This window comes from Hydra viridissima, unplaced genomic scaffold, assembly GCF_058129835.1.
Source record: "Hydra viridissima isolate aposymbiotic clone 2 unplaced genomic scaffold, HvirCarnegie_v1 scaffold_93, whole genome shotgun sequence".
NCBI classification, from domain to species: domain Eukaryota; kingdom Metazoa; phylum Cnidaria; class Hydrozoa; order Anthoathecata; family Hydridae; genus Hydra; species Hydra viridissima.
In genome coordinates, this window is record NW_028324363.1 from 30,498 (window position 1) to 45,709 (window position 15,212).

Here is a 15,212-nt window from a genome sequence, read left to right on the forward strand (position 1 = left end):
TGTTTGCTTTTGGAAAAGTTGTCGCCATGCGAGACTTAGTTTTTTTTTGGCTCAATTTGTGATTAAGTGAAGTTCTAGTCTTGAAAGTGTGCAAAGTGTGGGCCAATCTGGTGGCTGGAGTGATGACACGTGAATGCTGGAAATTCCAGACTTTGAGCGGATTCAGCGTACATAGAAAGAAAATGTAACATTCACGTGGGTCTCTCCTAAGCTTGCCATTGGTCGGTCTGCTGGCCTTAAGTACCCCCCCCCCCCCCCCTCAACGTCACGTTTGCTCAACTTTCTCGGTCTTTGGCGCCCAAAGAAAGCTCGAGGAAGGATAAAAATGGCGAGGTTTCGGTACTGCGTTTTCTGTTTTTCCTATTTGTTTTTGTTTGTTTGTTTGTTTCGTTTGTTTGTTTATTTATTTAATCGTTTTTTTGTTTGTTTCGTTCGTTTGTTTGTTTGTTTCGTTTGCTTCGTTTGTTTTGTGATGTTTTGTTTTCCCTTCTTGATGGCACAAAACAGAAGCAAACAAGACTTTCGGTTATATTCGGTTATATTCGGTTCAATAAAAGTTTGTTGGTTTCTGCACAACAACAACAACAACAACAAAAGTCCCTCTGTCCCTCAAAAGCAGTTTCTCCTCTGTCCTAAAGAAGAGCCTCTTTGTAATCGATCTTGTCTGAATGCAGCTCTCCTTTTGCCTACAGGTTTTTATTCCAACCCTTTTGTTGTTGTTAGTGCCATGTTGTTGTTATTGTTATACTCTGTAAAAGCAGTTGTTGCTGTTGTACTTGTTTGTTGTTTCTAAAGACACTGTTGTTGCTGCTGTTAGCGCTGTTAGTAATCACCCACTTGGCTTGTATTTTTGTTTCTTGTTTTTGTTTTTTGTTTTATTTATAAACACTCTCTGAGTAAGTGATGCTGTTGCTGTTGTTGTTGTTACAGTTGCAATGAGTGTTTGTTAATGTTCCCCCACTTGGCTTGTTTATAATCTATTTTATTTTATCAACACTCTCTGAGTCAGTGATGGTGTTGCTGTTGCTGTTGTCGTTATTATGCTTGCAATGGGAGTTGTTACTGTTCACCCACTTTGCTTGTTTTGTTTTTGTTTCTTTATTTTATCAACACCCTTTGAGCCAGTGATGCTGTTGCTGTTGTTGTTGTTATAGTTGCAATGAGTGTTGTTAATGTTCACCCACTTTGCTTGTGTTTTTGTTTTTGTTTATCAACACCCTTTGTGTCAGTGATGCTGTTGCTGTTGTTCTTATTACAGTTGCAATGAGTGTTTGTTAATGTTCACCAACTTGGCTTGTTTATAATCTATTTTGTTTTATCAACACTCTCTGAGTCAGTGATGCTGATGCTGTTGTTGTTATTGTGCTTGCAATAAGTGTTGTTAATGTTCACCCACTTTGCTTGTTTTGTTTGTGCTTTTGTTTTTCTTTATCAACACCCTTTGAGTCACTGATGCTGTTGCTGTTGGTGTTATTATAGTTGCAATGAGTGTTAATGTTCACCCACTTTGCTTGCTTTATTTGTTTGTTGCTTTTTTTTTTATCAACACCCTGCGAGTTAGTGATGCTGTTGCTGCTTTTGTCATTTTACTTGTATTTATAGTTGTTACTGTTCAGCCACTTTGCTTGTTTTTTAATCTGTTTTATTTTATCACCACACTCTGAGTCAGTGATGATGTTGCTGATGCTGTTGTTGTTATTTTACTTGCAATGATAGCTGTTACTGTTCAGCCACTTTGCTTGTTTTGTTTGTTTGTTTGTTTGTTTTTTTTATCAATATCCTCTGAGCAAGTGATGCTGTTGCTGTTGTTGTTGTTATAGTTGCAATGAGTGTTTGTTAATGTTCACAAACTTGGCATGTTTATAATCTATTTTATTTTATCAACACTCTCTGAGTCAGTGATGCTGATGCTGTTGTTGTTATTATGCTTGCAATAAGTGTTGTTAATGTTCACCCACTCTGCTTGTTTTGTTTGTGCCTTTGTTTTTGTTTATCAACACCCTTTGAGTCACTGATGCTGTTGCTGTTGGTGTTATTATAGTTGCAATGAGTGTTAATGTTCACCCACTTTGCTTGCTTTGTTTGTTTGTTGCTTTTTTTTTTATCAACACCCTGCGAGTTAGTGATGCTGTTGCTGCTTTTGTCATTTTACTTGTATTTATAGTTGTTACTGTTCAGCCACTTTGCTTGTTTTTTAATCTGTTTTATTTTATCACCACTCTCTGAGTCAGTGATGATGTTGCTGATGCTGTTGTTGTTATTTTACTTGCAATGATAGCTGTTACTGTTCAGCCACTTTGCTTGTTTTGTTTGTTTGTTTGTTTGTTTTTTTTATCAATATCCTCTGAGCAAGTGATGCTGTTGCTGTTGTTGTTGTTTTAGTTGCAATGAGTGTTTGTTAATGTTCCCCCACTTGGCTTGTACTTCTGTTTTCTGTTTTGTTTTGTTTTTGTTTTTTTTGTTGTTTTTTTTCTCAACACTCTCTGAGTAAGTGATGCTGTTGCTGTAGTCGTTGTTATAGTTGCAATGAGTGTTTGTTAATGTTCACAAACTTGGCATGTTTATAATCTATTTTATTTTATCAACACTCTCTGAGTCAGAGATGCTGATGCTGTTGTTGTTATTATGCTTGCAATAAGTGTTGTTAATGTTCCCCCACTCTGCTTGTTTTGTTTGTGCCTTTGTTTTTGTTTATCAACACCCTTTGAGTCACTGATGCTGTTGCTGTTGGTGTTATTATAGTTGCAATGAGTGTTAATGTTCACCCACTTTGCTTGCTTTGTTTGTTTGTTGCTTTTTTTTTTTATCAACACCCTGCGAGTTAGTGATGCTGTTGCTGCTTTTGTCATTTTACTTGTATTTATAGTTGTTACTGTTTAGCCACTTTGCTTGTTTTTTAATCTGTTTTATTTTATCACCACTCTCTGAGTCAGTGATGATGTTGCTGATGCTGTTGTTGTTATTTTACTTGCAATGATAGCTGTTACTGTTCAGCCACTTTGCTTGTTTTTTTTTGTTTTTGTTTTGTTTGTTTGTTTGTTTGTTTTTTTATATATCCTCTGAGTTAGTGATGCTGTTGCTGATGCTGTTGTTGTTATTATGCTTTCAATGAGAGCTGTTACTGTTCACCCACTTTGTTTGTTTATAATCTGTTTTATTTTATCAACACTCTCTGAGTCAGTGATGCTGATGCTGATGCTGTTGTTGTTATTATGCTTGCAGTGAGAGTTGTTACTGTTCACCCACTTTGCTTGCTTATTGTCTATTTTATTTTGTCAACACTCTCTGAGTCAGTGATGCTGATGCTGATGCTGTTGTTGTTATTATGCTTGCAATGAGAGTTGTTACTGTTCACCCAATTTGCTTGTTTTGTTTTTTTATTTGTTTTTTTGTTTGTTTTTGTTTTGCTTGTTTTTTTTTATCAATACCCTCTGAGTCAGTGATGCTGTTGCTGTTGTTGTTGTTGTTATAGTTGCAATGAGTGTTTGTTAATGTTCCCCCACTTGGCTTGTACTTTTGTTTTCTTTTTTGTTATGTCAACACTCTCTGAGTCAGTGATGCTGATGCTGTTGTTATTATGCTTGCAATGAGAGTTGTTACTGTTGTAGTTATGTCTGTCATTTGTCCTTGTTAGCAAGTTCTATTTGCCCTCTCTTGCCTTTTTTCAACACAGTTTCTTTCTTTGAGTCATATGGTTGCGAGATCCTCTCAAACTCCATCTCTTTATTTATTTGTTTCTTTTCTTTTTCTTTTTTTTTTTCTCATTCTCCTTCTCATAATAGCAATCACTGCTGCCACCATGCATGTAATGCTAGTTGCTCTCATTCTTTTTCATTTGCTAGTGGAAACTTTGTTTCTTCTTGTTGCTCTCTTTTCTTTCTTTTTTTCTCTTTTGCAGAGGATTCGAAAAAACACAGCTCTTCCCTGCAGTTGTAAACATTCCAGGATTGGATGCAGGCAGAAGAAAAAAACTCTCACTGACTGGTTTCCTTTTTTTAGCAAAAACCGTTGCAAACAAACACCTGAACATGTCTTCTTCACAAGAAAACAACTCTGTTGTTGCTTCTTCTCCAAACTCTAAAGCAAAAAAAAAGAAAAGAAAGCAGTCACAAGAACAGAGAGACTTAAAGCTCAAAAACAAAGTCAGGGCCGCATTAGTTGCAGCGTGTGGCTCCGTAAACAGGGTTGTACCTTTCTATGGTACCAAGAAGAGGTACGCTGTTAGCTGTCCGATGCCTTTGTGCAAACATTCGTCCACAAGCATTAAAAGACACTTGACTAAAAAAGATCATTCTTGGACTTTGGATGAAGCTTCCATCTTTTACTCTGCAATGGTCAGGAAGTTTCAGCATGCTCGTCTCGAACGCAAGTCCGGCTGTCCAAAACCTTACCCCTGTTTGCAATGTTGGAAGTATTACGACCGACTGGACATACACTTGAAAGAGACTCATTTCTACGATTCCAAGATGATCAAACAAAAGATTGCAGAGGCAAAGCGATACGACAACGAGAAGCTCTATGTCCCTCAATTTATTCGACCTGCCTTCTTTGGTATTAAGCCAGTAGCTGAACAAGCGTCTGCATCAGGCTCTGCATCCTCTGCTCCTGGGCCTTCCTCCTCTTTTTCTTCTCCGGTTCTTTCCTCTGATCCTCTTTTAAGCTTGCCCTCACCAGTTGCTGGTTCGTCCGAGGCTCCTTCTGCAAACCAATGCACCTCTGTAGAAAACAAAGAGCTGAACACCGAATCCGTCCTTGACTCTGATTTCGATTCCTTAGAGCACTTGGTTTCCAGCTCCTATGTCTTGACCGAAGAAAAGAGACTCTTGTTTCAGCTGGACAAAGATGCTTTTCACTTTTATTACCAGTCAGCAGATGAGCTCTTCAGAGACTTTGAAAAGTGGCTTGTGGTAGCCAACAACAACACTTGGTCACAAGCAAAGATCTACAAAAATGCAGTTGTGGAAATATTGACTTGTTGTGACAGCACGTTGACGCTGCACCCAAACGCCCTCACCAATTCCAATGTTTTGGAGGATAGATACTTCTCCTTGCACTTTAAGAAAATTCAGCTCAATTCCAAGCTGAGTGAACTTGACCAAACAAAAGCCATGTCTTGTCACACGTTGTACAACCGCCTCGTCTCCCTTTGTCTCCTGTTTCGTTTCAGTGAAGCCAGAAACGTCTATTTCGGACTTTCTCATGAGGCCATCCGACGTTTGCGCTGCAAGGTGGATGAGTTGCGAAAAGTGCTGAGGCCCTTTCGTTCTTTGAGGAGGAGCCTTGTGAAAAGAAGAAAAAGCATCAACATCATCAATGTCAGTTTGCTGACCGAATATGGCAAGTCTGCATACGTAAGAGACTTAGTGGAATCGATTAGAAAGGCGTCTCTTCCGCTGACTAGAGACAATGCTGTGTCTCTACGAAACCATCTTCTGCTCTCTGTCACTGTAATTAACAGTTTAAGAAAATCTAACATTGCTCTTTTAAACATTAGAGACTACATGGCTGCTGAGAAGAGTGAGTGTGGATATTGCATTGTGCAAGAGCGCTACAAAACAGCATACAAGTACGGAGCCAAAAACATTCTAGTGCCGAACGACTTGAAAGTGTTGATCGATATTTATTTGCTGAGATACAGAGACCTTCTTGTCAACGACTCTCACTACATGGCTGCAGACACCAAGACTGTTTTGGAGTTGAGCGACTGCTACAGGCCCCTTTTTCCTTCGGTGAGAGCCAACAAAGACGAAGGTGTGACACTAGGTGCAACTAGAGTGCCTGTTTACCAGATGGGTTCCTCTGCTATCACCTCTAGCCTGACGTCCTGCTTCAGAAAAAGCCAAGTAAACATTCCCATGAAGCGTCTTACTCCCACTTGCATTCGCGGTTCGATAGCCACTTACTTTGCCAACAACAGCAAAGAAGATCGCGAGCGGTTTGCTACACTCTACATGAAGCACAGCAGACACACAATGGATAGCTTTTATGTGTCCCAGTGGAACGCTGCAGAGGAGTTGCGCTTTGCCCTGGGCATCGGACAGTCCTTCGGAGTCATAGAGTCTTTGACTGTTGAAAAGTCTGAGAGACCACCAAAGGAGGAGAAGGATGTGATGGACTGGCTCCGAACTAATGCAGAGGAGTACGGTTTTCATGATGTTGAGGACATTTTTGAGGAAGATTCAGACTCCGGTTCTGACTCTGAAGAATGTGCTGCTACTTTCGGTTGTACCACAGTGGTTCCATTTTCTCCAGCTGTAGAAAACAATGCTCCTTTAGAGGACAGCAACGAACATGTTGTAGATTTCTTGTGTGAACCTAGCTCAACTCCTGTTTCGTCTGTTCCTTCTGAACAAACAATCGCTGGTCCAGTTCTTGAACTATCCTCTGCTCTTGCACAACTAGTTCCTAATGAACAAGCTGTTTGTATGGATGTAGATCAGACTCTAGCTGTTCCTGTTGGCACAGCTTGTTCTCCTCTTGCATTAACATTATTTCCTGATGAACCGGATTTTATTGAACACCATGCACAACTTTCTCCAGTTTACTTTAGTGAGCAAGTGGTTGCCAAACCTGTTTCTGCTGCTCCTGCTCAACAAGTTGCTTTCAGTCCTTCAAAAGAGGTCTTTTCTGTTCTGCTGGAAACAGTGTCTAATGTTGCTTCACAGCAAGATAATCTTATGGCTGTCACACGTGTTTTCCATGCTCCTCCTGAAGCTGCTCTTCTTGAACCTGCTCTTCTTGAACCTGCTCTTCTTGAACCTGCTCATAAGCAAGTGGTTGCCAAACCTGTTCATGTTGCTCCTTCTCTGCAAGTTGTTTTTAATCCTTCAAAAGAGGTCTTTTCTGTTCCTCTGGCTCCTAATCTTGTTGCTCGTCAGCAAACGATGGCCAAACCCAGTTTGTTTCTTTCAGCTGTTCCAGTCCAACAGGCTGGTACTGTTCTTGAAAAACAGCCCTCACCTGGTGCTGTTCAATCTGTTGGTAGTCTATTTAGCCAAAGTCTTGCTTGTACATCCAGAGGTAAATTCTTTTTGATTTTTGATTTTTATGCAAATCTCAACACGCTTTCAAAAAATAAAAATGCCCAAATTAACTCCTTGCCCTATTGTTATTGTTAAAGCTGTAAAAAAAAAAAAAAAAAAGAAAAACAATAAAAAAAACAAAAAAAAAAACAAAAAAAACAACACAGAAGTGTGTATGTATTTGTTGCAGGACTAATTCTGTGATTGCTTAAATGTTTACACAAGTGAATGATACTAAAACTGATTATGTTTTAGAAGTAAAAGATCCAAGAAGAAAAAAAATCAAGTTGGAAATGCCATCTTTTACTCAAGAACACATCGGTAATGTAAAACCTAATTTATACAAACATATATAAACACAAACCTCTTCTTGCACAATTTCAGATGGTTAACTGTTAATAAAAACTAGCCATCATTGCTAAGTGCACTTTTAGAAAGTTGTGTCTACCCGATTTCTAATGATGAAGTTAGAAACATCACCGTTAGAAATCATGCACAGCTTGTTATTATCTCTAACACTTAGAAACTGTTGATGGTTTTTTTATGAATTAGAAAAATGAACATGGTTTTATTTTATTTCAGGATCAACTCAGCCAAGAACAAAGGAAAACAAAGCAGAAGTTAGCCAATGCCAATTAGGTAATCTTTCAAAAACCAGTTATTGCTATCAGTGCAAACAATAAGGTCAACAAAAAAAACAAATAAAAAAACAAAATTAATCTTGTCATGCTTCAGAACCAAATGAATATTCGATTTAATCTCTTTGTGTTATGACTTGAGTTTGTAAAATTTTAGATGAAATAGTTGAAAAGCTGAATGCTTGCCCTGGCCACAACGAATGGTTCAACACCAGAAGTTTTCCTCGATGTGCAGCTTTAGTGTTGGCATACATCTTGCAAGACGTGTTTACAGATGTAAGCTCAAGTTGCTCGTACAAAGATTACCTTGGCATCTTGGCAAATCATAGCAGTGACAAGCTCATTCATGTCTTGCAAAAGTACTCCTACCGAAGCCATATTAAAGACAAAATTAAAAACATGAAGCTAAAAATTCAAAAAGAGGGTAGTTTAGAAAAGTTTGTTCAATATGGCAATATAGTGAGACCATTTATGTAGTTTAGAAAAGTTTGTTCAGTTTGGCAATAAAGATGGGCCTTTTGTGTAGTTTGTTTTCTCTATGCTTTTGCAAATATATTTATCTGTTTCGCTAAATACATAATAAACAAGAAGTTCTGTTAAACTGTTCTCACATTTCTTATTTAAAGATAGTTCAAACTTTTTTTATCTTTAAAAAAAAAAAAAAGTCGTTTTGTTATTCTGTTAACACTTTTAATAGAGTTGCATTTAGAATTACTTCTGATGTTTTTAAGAGTTTGTTAAAAAGCAAATTAATATTTTCTGTGATGTTAAACTGCATAAGTGAAATTTAAAAAAGGAAAACTGCTCCAACCATTTTTCGGAAAAAGAAATCAAAAAGTTCCTTATTTTAAAAGATCTAGACATCCATTTCTTCTTCAGCAAAATAGCGAGGCTTTTTTTATGAACTCTTACTCTCTATTTTTTCATATATTTACACAAAGGATTTTATTAAGTTCAATGTAAACATACATAGAAGTATATTATGTTTTTTTTTTTGTTTGTTTTTTTTTTATGGTGTCTAACTTTTGTTTCACTTCTATTTTATTTTACGTTTATCTTGTATTTTATCATGCCTTATTGGTTTTTGCGTTTTGTGATGTCAAGCTGCGTAAGCTAAACTTAAAAGAGGAAAACTACGCTAACTTTTCTTTGAAAAAATATTCAAAAAGTACCTTAAAAGAGAAAGCACACGAATTTAAAAAGTTGTATCTTGCCATCCAATTCTTCTTCTGCAAAGTAGTGAGGCTTTTGCTCTCTAATTTATCTCTATTTACGCAAAGGGTTTTATTTCAATGTAAACACGTATAAAAGAATACTTTGTTAAAAATAATGTTAAAGGAGTTGCGTAAAAAAAACGTCTGAATAAACTTTCTTTACAAAAAAAAACAACTAAGAAACAAGCGCGCCTAAGAAAAACCAGATCGCGATTCACTAAGTCAATAGACGAAAGAAACAAACTTTAAAAAGTCTTTCTAGACAACAAATTCTATTTTTGGCAATGCAGTTTTTGTATTTATGCAACCTATCTTTTGTTTCACTTCTACTTTATTTTACGTTTACCTTGTATTTTGTCTTGCCTTTTTGCGTTTTGTGATGTCAAGCTACATAATCTAAACTTAAAAGAGGAAAACTAGGCTAGTAGAATATTATGTTGTTGGTTTTATATGCAGCCTAACTTTAGTTTCATCTATATTTTGTTTTGCGTTTATCTTATATTTTATCTTGTCTTTTTGAGTTTTGTGTTTTGTGATGTCAAGCTACATAAGCTAAACTTTAAAGACCTTTTTTTTGAAAAACTATTCAAAAACTACCTTTAACAAAGTAGCGAGGCTTTTTATGCACTTTTACTCTCTAACATACCTATATTTGCGCAGAGGATTTTATTTAACTCAATGTAAACATACATAGAAAAATATTGTTACCCGTTTATTTTATGCAGCCTAACTTTAGCTTCATCTGTATTTTATTTTACGTTTATCTTATATTTTATTTTGTCTTTTTGAGTTTTGTGCTTTGTGATGTCAAGCTACATAAGCTAATGTTAAAAGAGGAAAACTACGCTAACCTTTTTTTGAAAAACTATTCAAAAACAACCTTTAACAAAGTAGCGAGGCTTTTTATGCACTTTTACTCTCTAACATACCTATATTTGCGCAGAGGATTTTATATAACTCAATGTAAACATACATAGAAAAATATTGTTACCCGTTTATTTCATGCAGCCTAACTTTAGCTTCATCTACATTTTATTTTACGTTTATCTTATATTTTATTTTGTCTTTTTGAGTTTTGTGTTTTGTGATGTCAAGCTACATAAGCTAATGTTAAAAGAGGAAAGCTACGCTAACCTTTCTTTGAAAAACTGTTCAAAAACTACCTTAGACATAATCTAGATTTAAAAGAGGAAGACTACGCTATTTTTGCTTTGAAAAAACTTTCGAAAACCACCTTAATCGATAGAGATAGCACACGATTTTAAAATGTTGTATCTAGTGATCCACTTCTTTTACACCAAAGTAGCGAGGCTTTCTATGCACTTTTACTCTCTAACATAGCTATTTTTGCGCAAACGATTTTATTTATTTCAATTTAAACATGCCTAGTAGATTATTATGTTGTTGGTTTTTTATGCAGCCTAACTTTAGTTTCATCTATATTTTATTTTGCGTTTATCTTATATTTTATCTTGTCTTTTTGAGTTTTATATTTTGTGATGTCAAGCTACATAAGCTAAACTTTAAAGAGGAAATTTACGCTAACCTGTCTTTGAAAAACTATTCAAAAACTACCTTTAACAAAGTAGCGAGGCTTTTTATGCCTTTTTACTCTCTAGCATACCTATATTTGCGCAGAGGGTTTTATTTAATTCAACTTAAACATACCTGTTAGATTATTATGTTGTTGGTTTTTTATGCAGTCTAACTTAAGCTACATCTATTTTTCATTTTACGTTTGTCTTATATTTTATTTTATCTTTTTGTGTTCTGTGATGTCAAGCTACATAAGCTAATGTTAAAAGAGGAAAGCTACGCTAACCTTTCTTTGAAAAACTATTCGAAATCTATTTTTGAGATAATCTAGATTTAAAAGAGGAACACTACGCTAATTTTGCTTTGAAAAAACTCTCGAAAACTACCTTATTCGATAGAGATAGCACACAAGTTTAAAAAAGTGTATCTAGTCATCCACTTCTTCTACAGCAAAGTAGCGAGGCTTTCTATGCACTTTTACTCTCTAACATTATGCATTTTACTCTCTATTTTTGCGCAAAGGGTTTTATTTAATTCAATTTAAACATGCCTAGTAGATATTTTATGTTGTTGGTTTTTTATGCAGCCTAACTTTAGCTACATCTATTTGTCTTATATTTTATTTTATGTTTTTGTGTTCTGTGATGTCAAGCTACATAAGCTAATGTTAAAAGAGGAAAGCTACGCTAACTTTTCTTTGAAAAACTATTCAAAATCTACCTTTGAGATAATCTAGATTTAAAAGAGGAACACTACGCTAATTTTGCTTTGAAAAAACATTCGAAAACTACCTTATATTTTATCTTGCCTTTGTTAGTTTTGTGTTTTATTATGTCAAGCTTCATAATCTAATCTTAAAAGAGGAAAACTGCGCTAACTTTCCATTGAAAAAGTACTCAAAAAGGACCTAAATCGATATAGATAGCTCACGATTTTAAAAAGTTGCATATAGTCATCTTCTTCAGCAAAGTATCGAGGCTTTTTATGGATTTTTACTGTCTAACTTTCCCATATTTGCGCAAAGGAATTTATTTAGTTCAACTTAAACATGCCTAGTAGATAATTATGTTGTTTGTTTATTATGCAGTGTAAACTTTGTTTCATCTATATTTTACGTTTATCTTATATTTTATTTTGTCTTTTTGAGCTTTGTGTTTTGTGATGTCAAGCTACATAATCTAAACATAAAAGAGGAAAACTACGCTAACCTTTCTTTGAAAAACTATTCAAAATCTACCTTTAACAAAGTTGCGAGGCTTTTAATGCTTTTTTACTAACATACCTATATTTGCGCAAAGGATTTTATATAATTCAATTTAAACATGCCTAGTAGATTATTATGTTGTTAGTTTTTTATGCAGCTTATCTTTAGTTTCATTTATATTATGTTTTAGGTTTATCTTATATTTTATCTTATCTTTTTGAGTTTTGTGTTTTGTGATGCCAAGAATTTTAAGCTAAACTTAAAAGAGGAATGCTACGCTAACCTTTCTTTGAAAATCTATTCATAAACTACCCTAGACAAAAGCTAGATTTAAAAGAGGAAAACTACGCTATTTTTGCTTTGAAAAAACTTTCGAAAACCACCTTAATCGATAGAGATAGCACACAATTTTAAAAAGTTGCATATAGTCATCCACTTCTTCTGCAGCAAAGTAGCGATGCTTTTTATGCACTTTTTCTCACTAGTTTGCTTATATTTACGCAAAGGAATTCATTTAATTCAATCCAAGCATATATAGAAGATTATTATGCTATGATTTTTTTTTTCTTTTATGCAGCCTAACAATTATTTCACCTATATTTTATTTTACGATTAACTTTTATCTTACTTTTCTTTTTTGAGTTTTGTGTTTTGTGATATCAAGCTACATAAACTAAACTTTAAAGAGGAAAACTACGCTAACCTTTCTTTGAAAAACTATTCAAAAACTACCTTTAACAAAGTAGCGAGGCTTTTTCTCTCTAACATACCTATATTTGCGCATAGGATTTTATTTAATTTAATGTAAACATACCTAGTAGATTATTATGTTGTTGGTTTTTTATGCAGTCTAACTTTAGCTTCATCTGTATTTTATTTCACGTTTATCTTATATTTTATTTTGTCTTTTTGAGCTTTGTGTTTTGTGATGTCAAGCTACATAAGCTAAACTTAAAAGAGGAAAGCTACGCTAACCTTTCTTTGAAAAACTATTCAAAATCTACCTTTGAGATAATCTAAATTTAAAAGAGGAACACTGCGCTATTTTTGCTTTGAAAAAACTTTCGAAAACTACCTTATTCGATAGAGACAGCACACAAATTTAAAAGTTTGTATCTAGTCATCCACTTCTTCTACAGCAATGTAGCGAGGCTTTTTATGCACTTTTACTCTCTAACATACCTATATTTGCGCAAAGGATTTTATTTAACTCAATGTAAATATACATAGAAGAGTATTGTTACCCGTTTATTTTATGCAGCCTAACTTTAATTTCATCTATATTTTATATTGCGTTTACCTTATATTTTGTCTTGCCTTTGTTAGTTTTGTGTTTTGTTATGTCAAGCTTCATGATCCAATCTTAAAAGAGGAAAACTGCGCTAACTTCTCATTGAAAAAGTACTCAAAAAGGACCTAAATCGATATAGATAGCTCACGATTTTAAAAAGTTGCATATAGTCATCTTCTTCTTCAGCAAAGTATCGAGGCTTTTTATGGACTTTTAATCTCTTATTTACCCAAATTTGCGCAAAGGACTTTACTTAATTCAACTTAAACATGTCTAGTAGATTATTAAGTTGTTTGTTTTTTATGCAGCCTAACTTTAGTTTCATTTATATTTTATTTTACGTTTATCTGATATTTTATCTTGTCTTTTTGTGTGTTGTTTTGTCAAGCTACATAAGCTAAACTTAAAAGTGGAAAACTACGCTAACCTTTCTTTGAAAATCTATTCAAAAACTGCCTTAGACATAAGGTAGATTTAAAAGAGGAAGACTGCGCTATTTTTGCTTTAAAAAAACTTTCGAAAAATACCTTAATCCATCGAGGTAGTACACGAATTTACAAAGTTGTATCTAGTCATCCACTTCTTCTATAGCAAAGTAGCGAGGCTTTTTATGCACTTTTGAGTTCTAATTTATCTCTGTTTACGCAAATGGTTTTTGTTTATTTCTGTGTAATGATATACAAAAGAGTATTTTGTTAAAGATTATGCTGCAGGAGCTGCGTAAAAAAACTCTGGTGACCTTTCCTTAAGAAAAAAGCAACTGAGAGGCATGTGCGCTTTAGAAAATTCAAATCGCGATTCACCAAATTAAAAGACGAAAAGAACGAACTTTAAAAGCTCTTACTAGACGTTTGTGTTTATGATAGGCAATGCAGTTTTAGATTTTATGCAGCCTAACATTTGTTTCATCTATATCTTATTTTACGTTTATCTTATACTTTATCTTGCCTTTTTGAGTTTAGTATTTTGTGATGTCATGCTAAATAAGCTAAACTTTGCTAATTTTTATTTGAAAAAATATTCAAAAACTACCTGAATTATAAAGCTAGATCTAAAGGAGGAAAACTACGCTAACTTTTCTTTAAAAAAATATTTAAAAACTACCTTAAACATAAGCTATATCCAAAAGAGGAAAACTATGCTAACTTTTCTTTGAAAAAATACTCAAAAACTACCTTAAACATAAGCTAGATCTAAAAGAGGAAAACTACGCTAACTTTTCTTTGAAAAAATACTCAAAAACTACCTTAAACATAAGCTAGATCTAAAAGAGGAAACCTACGCTAACTTTTCTTTGAAAAAATATTCGAAAACTACCTTTAAACATGATTTAGATTTAATAGATGAAAACTACGCTAACATTTCTTTGAAAAAACATTCAAAAACTACCTTTAAACATGATTTAAATTTAAAAAAGGAAAACTACGCTAACATTTCTTTGAAAAAATATTCAAAAAGTACCTTAATCGAAAGAGATAGCACGCGAAATTAAAAAGTTGCATCTAGTCATCCGTTTCTTCTTCATCAAAGTAGCGAGGCGTTTATGCACTTTTTATTCTCTAATTTATCTCTATTTACGCAAATGGCTTTTGTTTATTTCAATGTAAAACTTTTCAAAAGAGTATTTTGTTAAAGATTATGCTGCAGGAGCTGTGTAAGATAACTCTGGTGACCTTTCTTTAAGAAAAAGCAACTAAAGTAGATGTGCGCCTAAGAGAATCCAAATTGCGATTCACTAAATTAAAAGACATATACAACAAACTTTAAAAGTGAAACTATTTTTACAAGCGTATTTGGTAAAGATGAAATGTTCTTATGACATTTTAACGTTACGAAAAGGATTTTCTTCAGTTCAAATATTTATTACAATTTAAAGTGTTAAATAATGTTACAGAAACGACCTAAAACGCCTGTTGTATTAATTTAAACGAACAAAATAGATAAAAAAAAAAGAAAAACTATCATTAAAAAAAAAAAAGAAAAAAAGAAAAGAAATAGAAGTTGAGGAAAAATAAAAATAAGAACTTCTAACAAAGAGCTCTTCTTTTTATTTTTCAGATTTTAGATGCTTAATTCCTTGAATGAAAAGTTGAACTGATGACCCACTACTAAGGTTGTTCCTAGCCTTCCGTTCTCAAACTAGGCCATTCTGAGAGGCTGTTTGATTAAGTACCGTTGATAGTAGTATCGCACGTAAGAGACTTCTAAAACTCTGATTATTAATTCCTTGAATGAAGAGATGACTTCATACTCACTAACGAGGTTGTTCTTAGCCATCCGTTCTTAAACTAAGCAAAACAGTGAAGT

The 15,212-nt window shown here is 34.1% G+C and overlaps 1 protein-coding gene across 2 annotated transcripts; it reads left to right on the top strand.

Moving 5' to 3' along the window:
- The first annotated feature begins 267 nt into the window (after positions 1–267).
- Positions 268–8,186, top strand: LOC149875948 (uncharacterized). Of its 2 annotated transcripts, XM_090075981.1 has the most exons (5): positions 268–339; positions 4,000–7,020; positions 7,278–7,343; positions 7,605–7,661; positions 7,818–8,186. In XM_090075981.1, the coding sequence occupies exons 2-5, from the start codon at positions 4,029–4,031 to the stop codon at positions 8,135–8,137; spliced, it is 3,435 nt and encodes a 1,144-aa protein (XP_089932107.1). In that variant the 5' UTR covers positions 268–339; positions 4,000–4,028; the 3' UTR covers positions 8,138–8,186. The 2 variants fall into 2 exon arrangements, with proteins under 2 accessions (XP_089932107.1, XP_089932106.1); XM_090075980.1 differs by having other exon boundaries at positions 274–7,020.
- Positions 8,187–15,212: the final 7,026 nt, after the last annotated feature.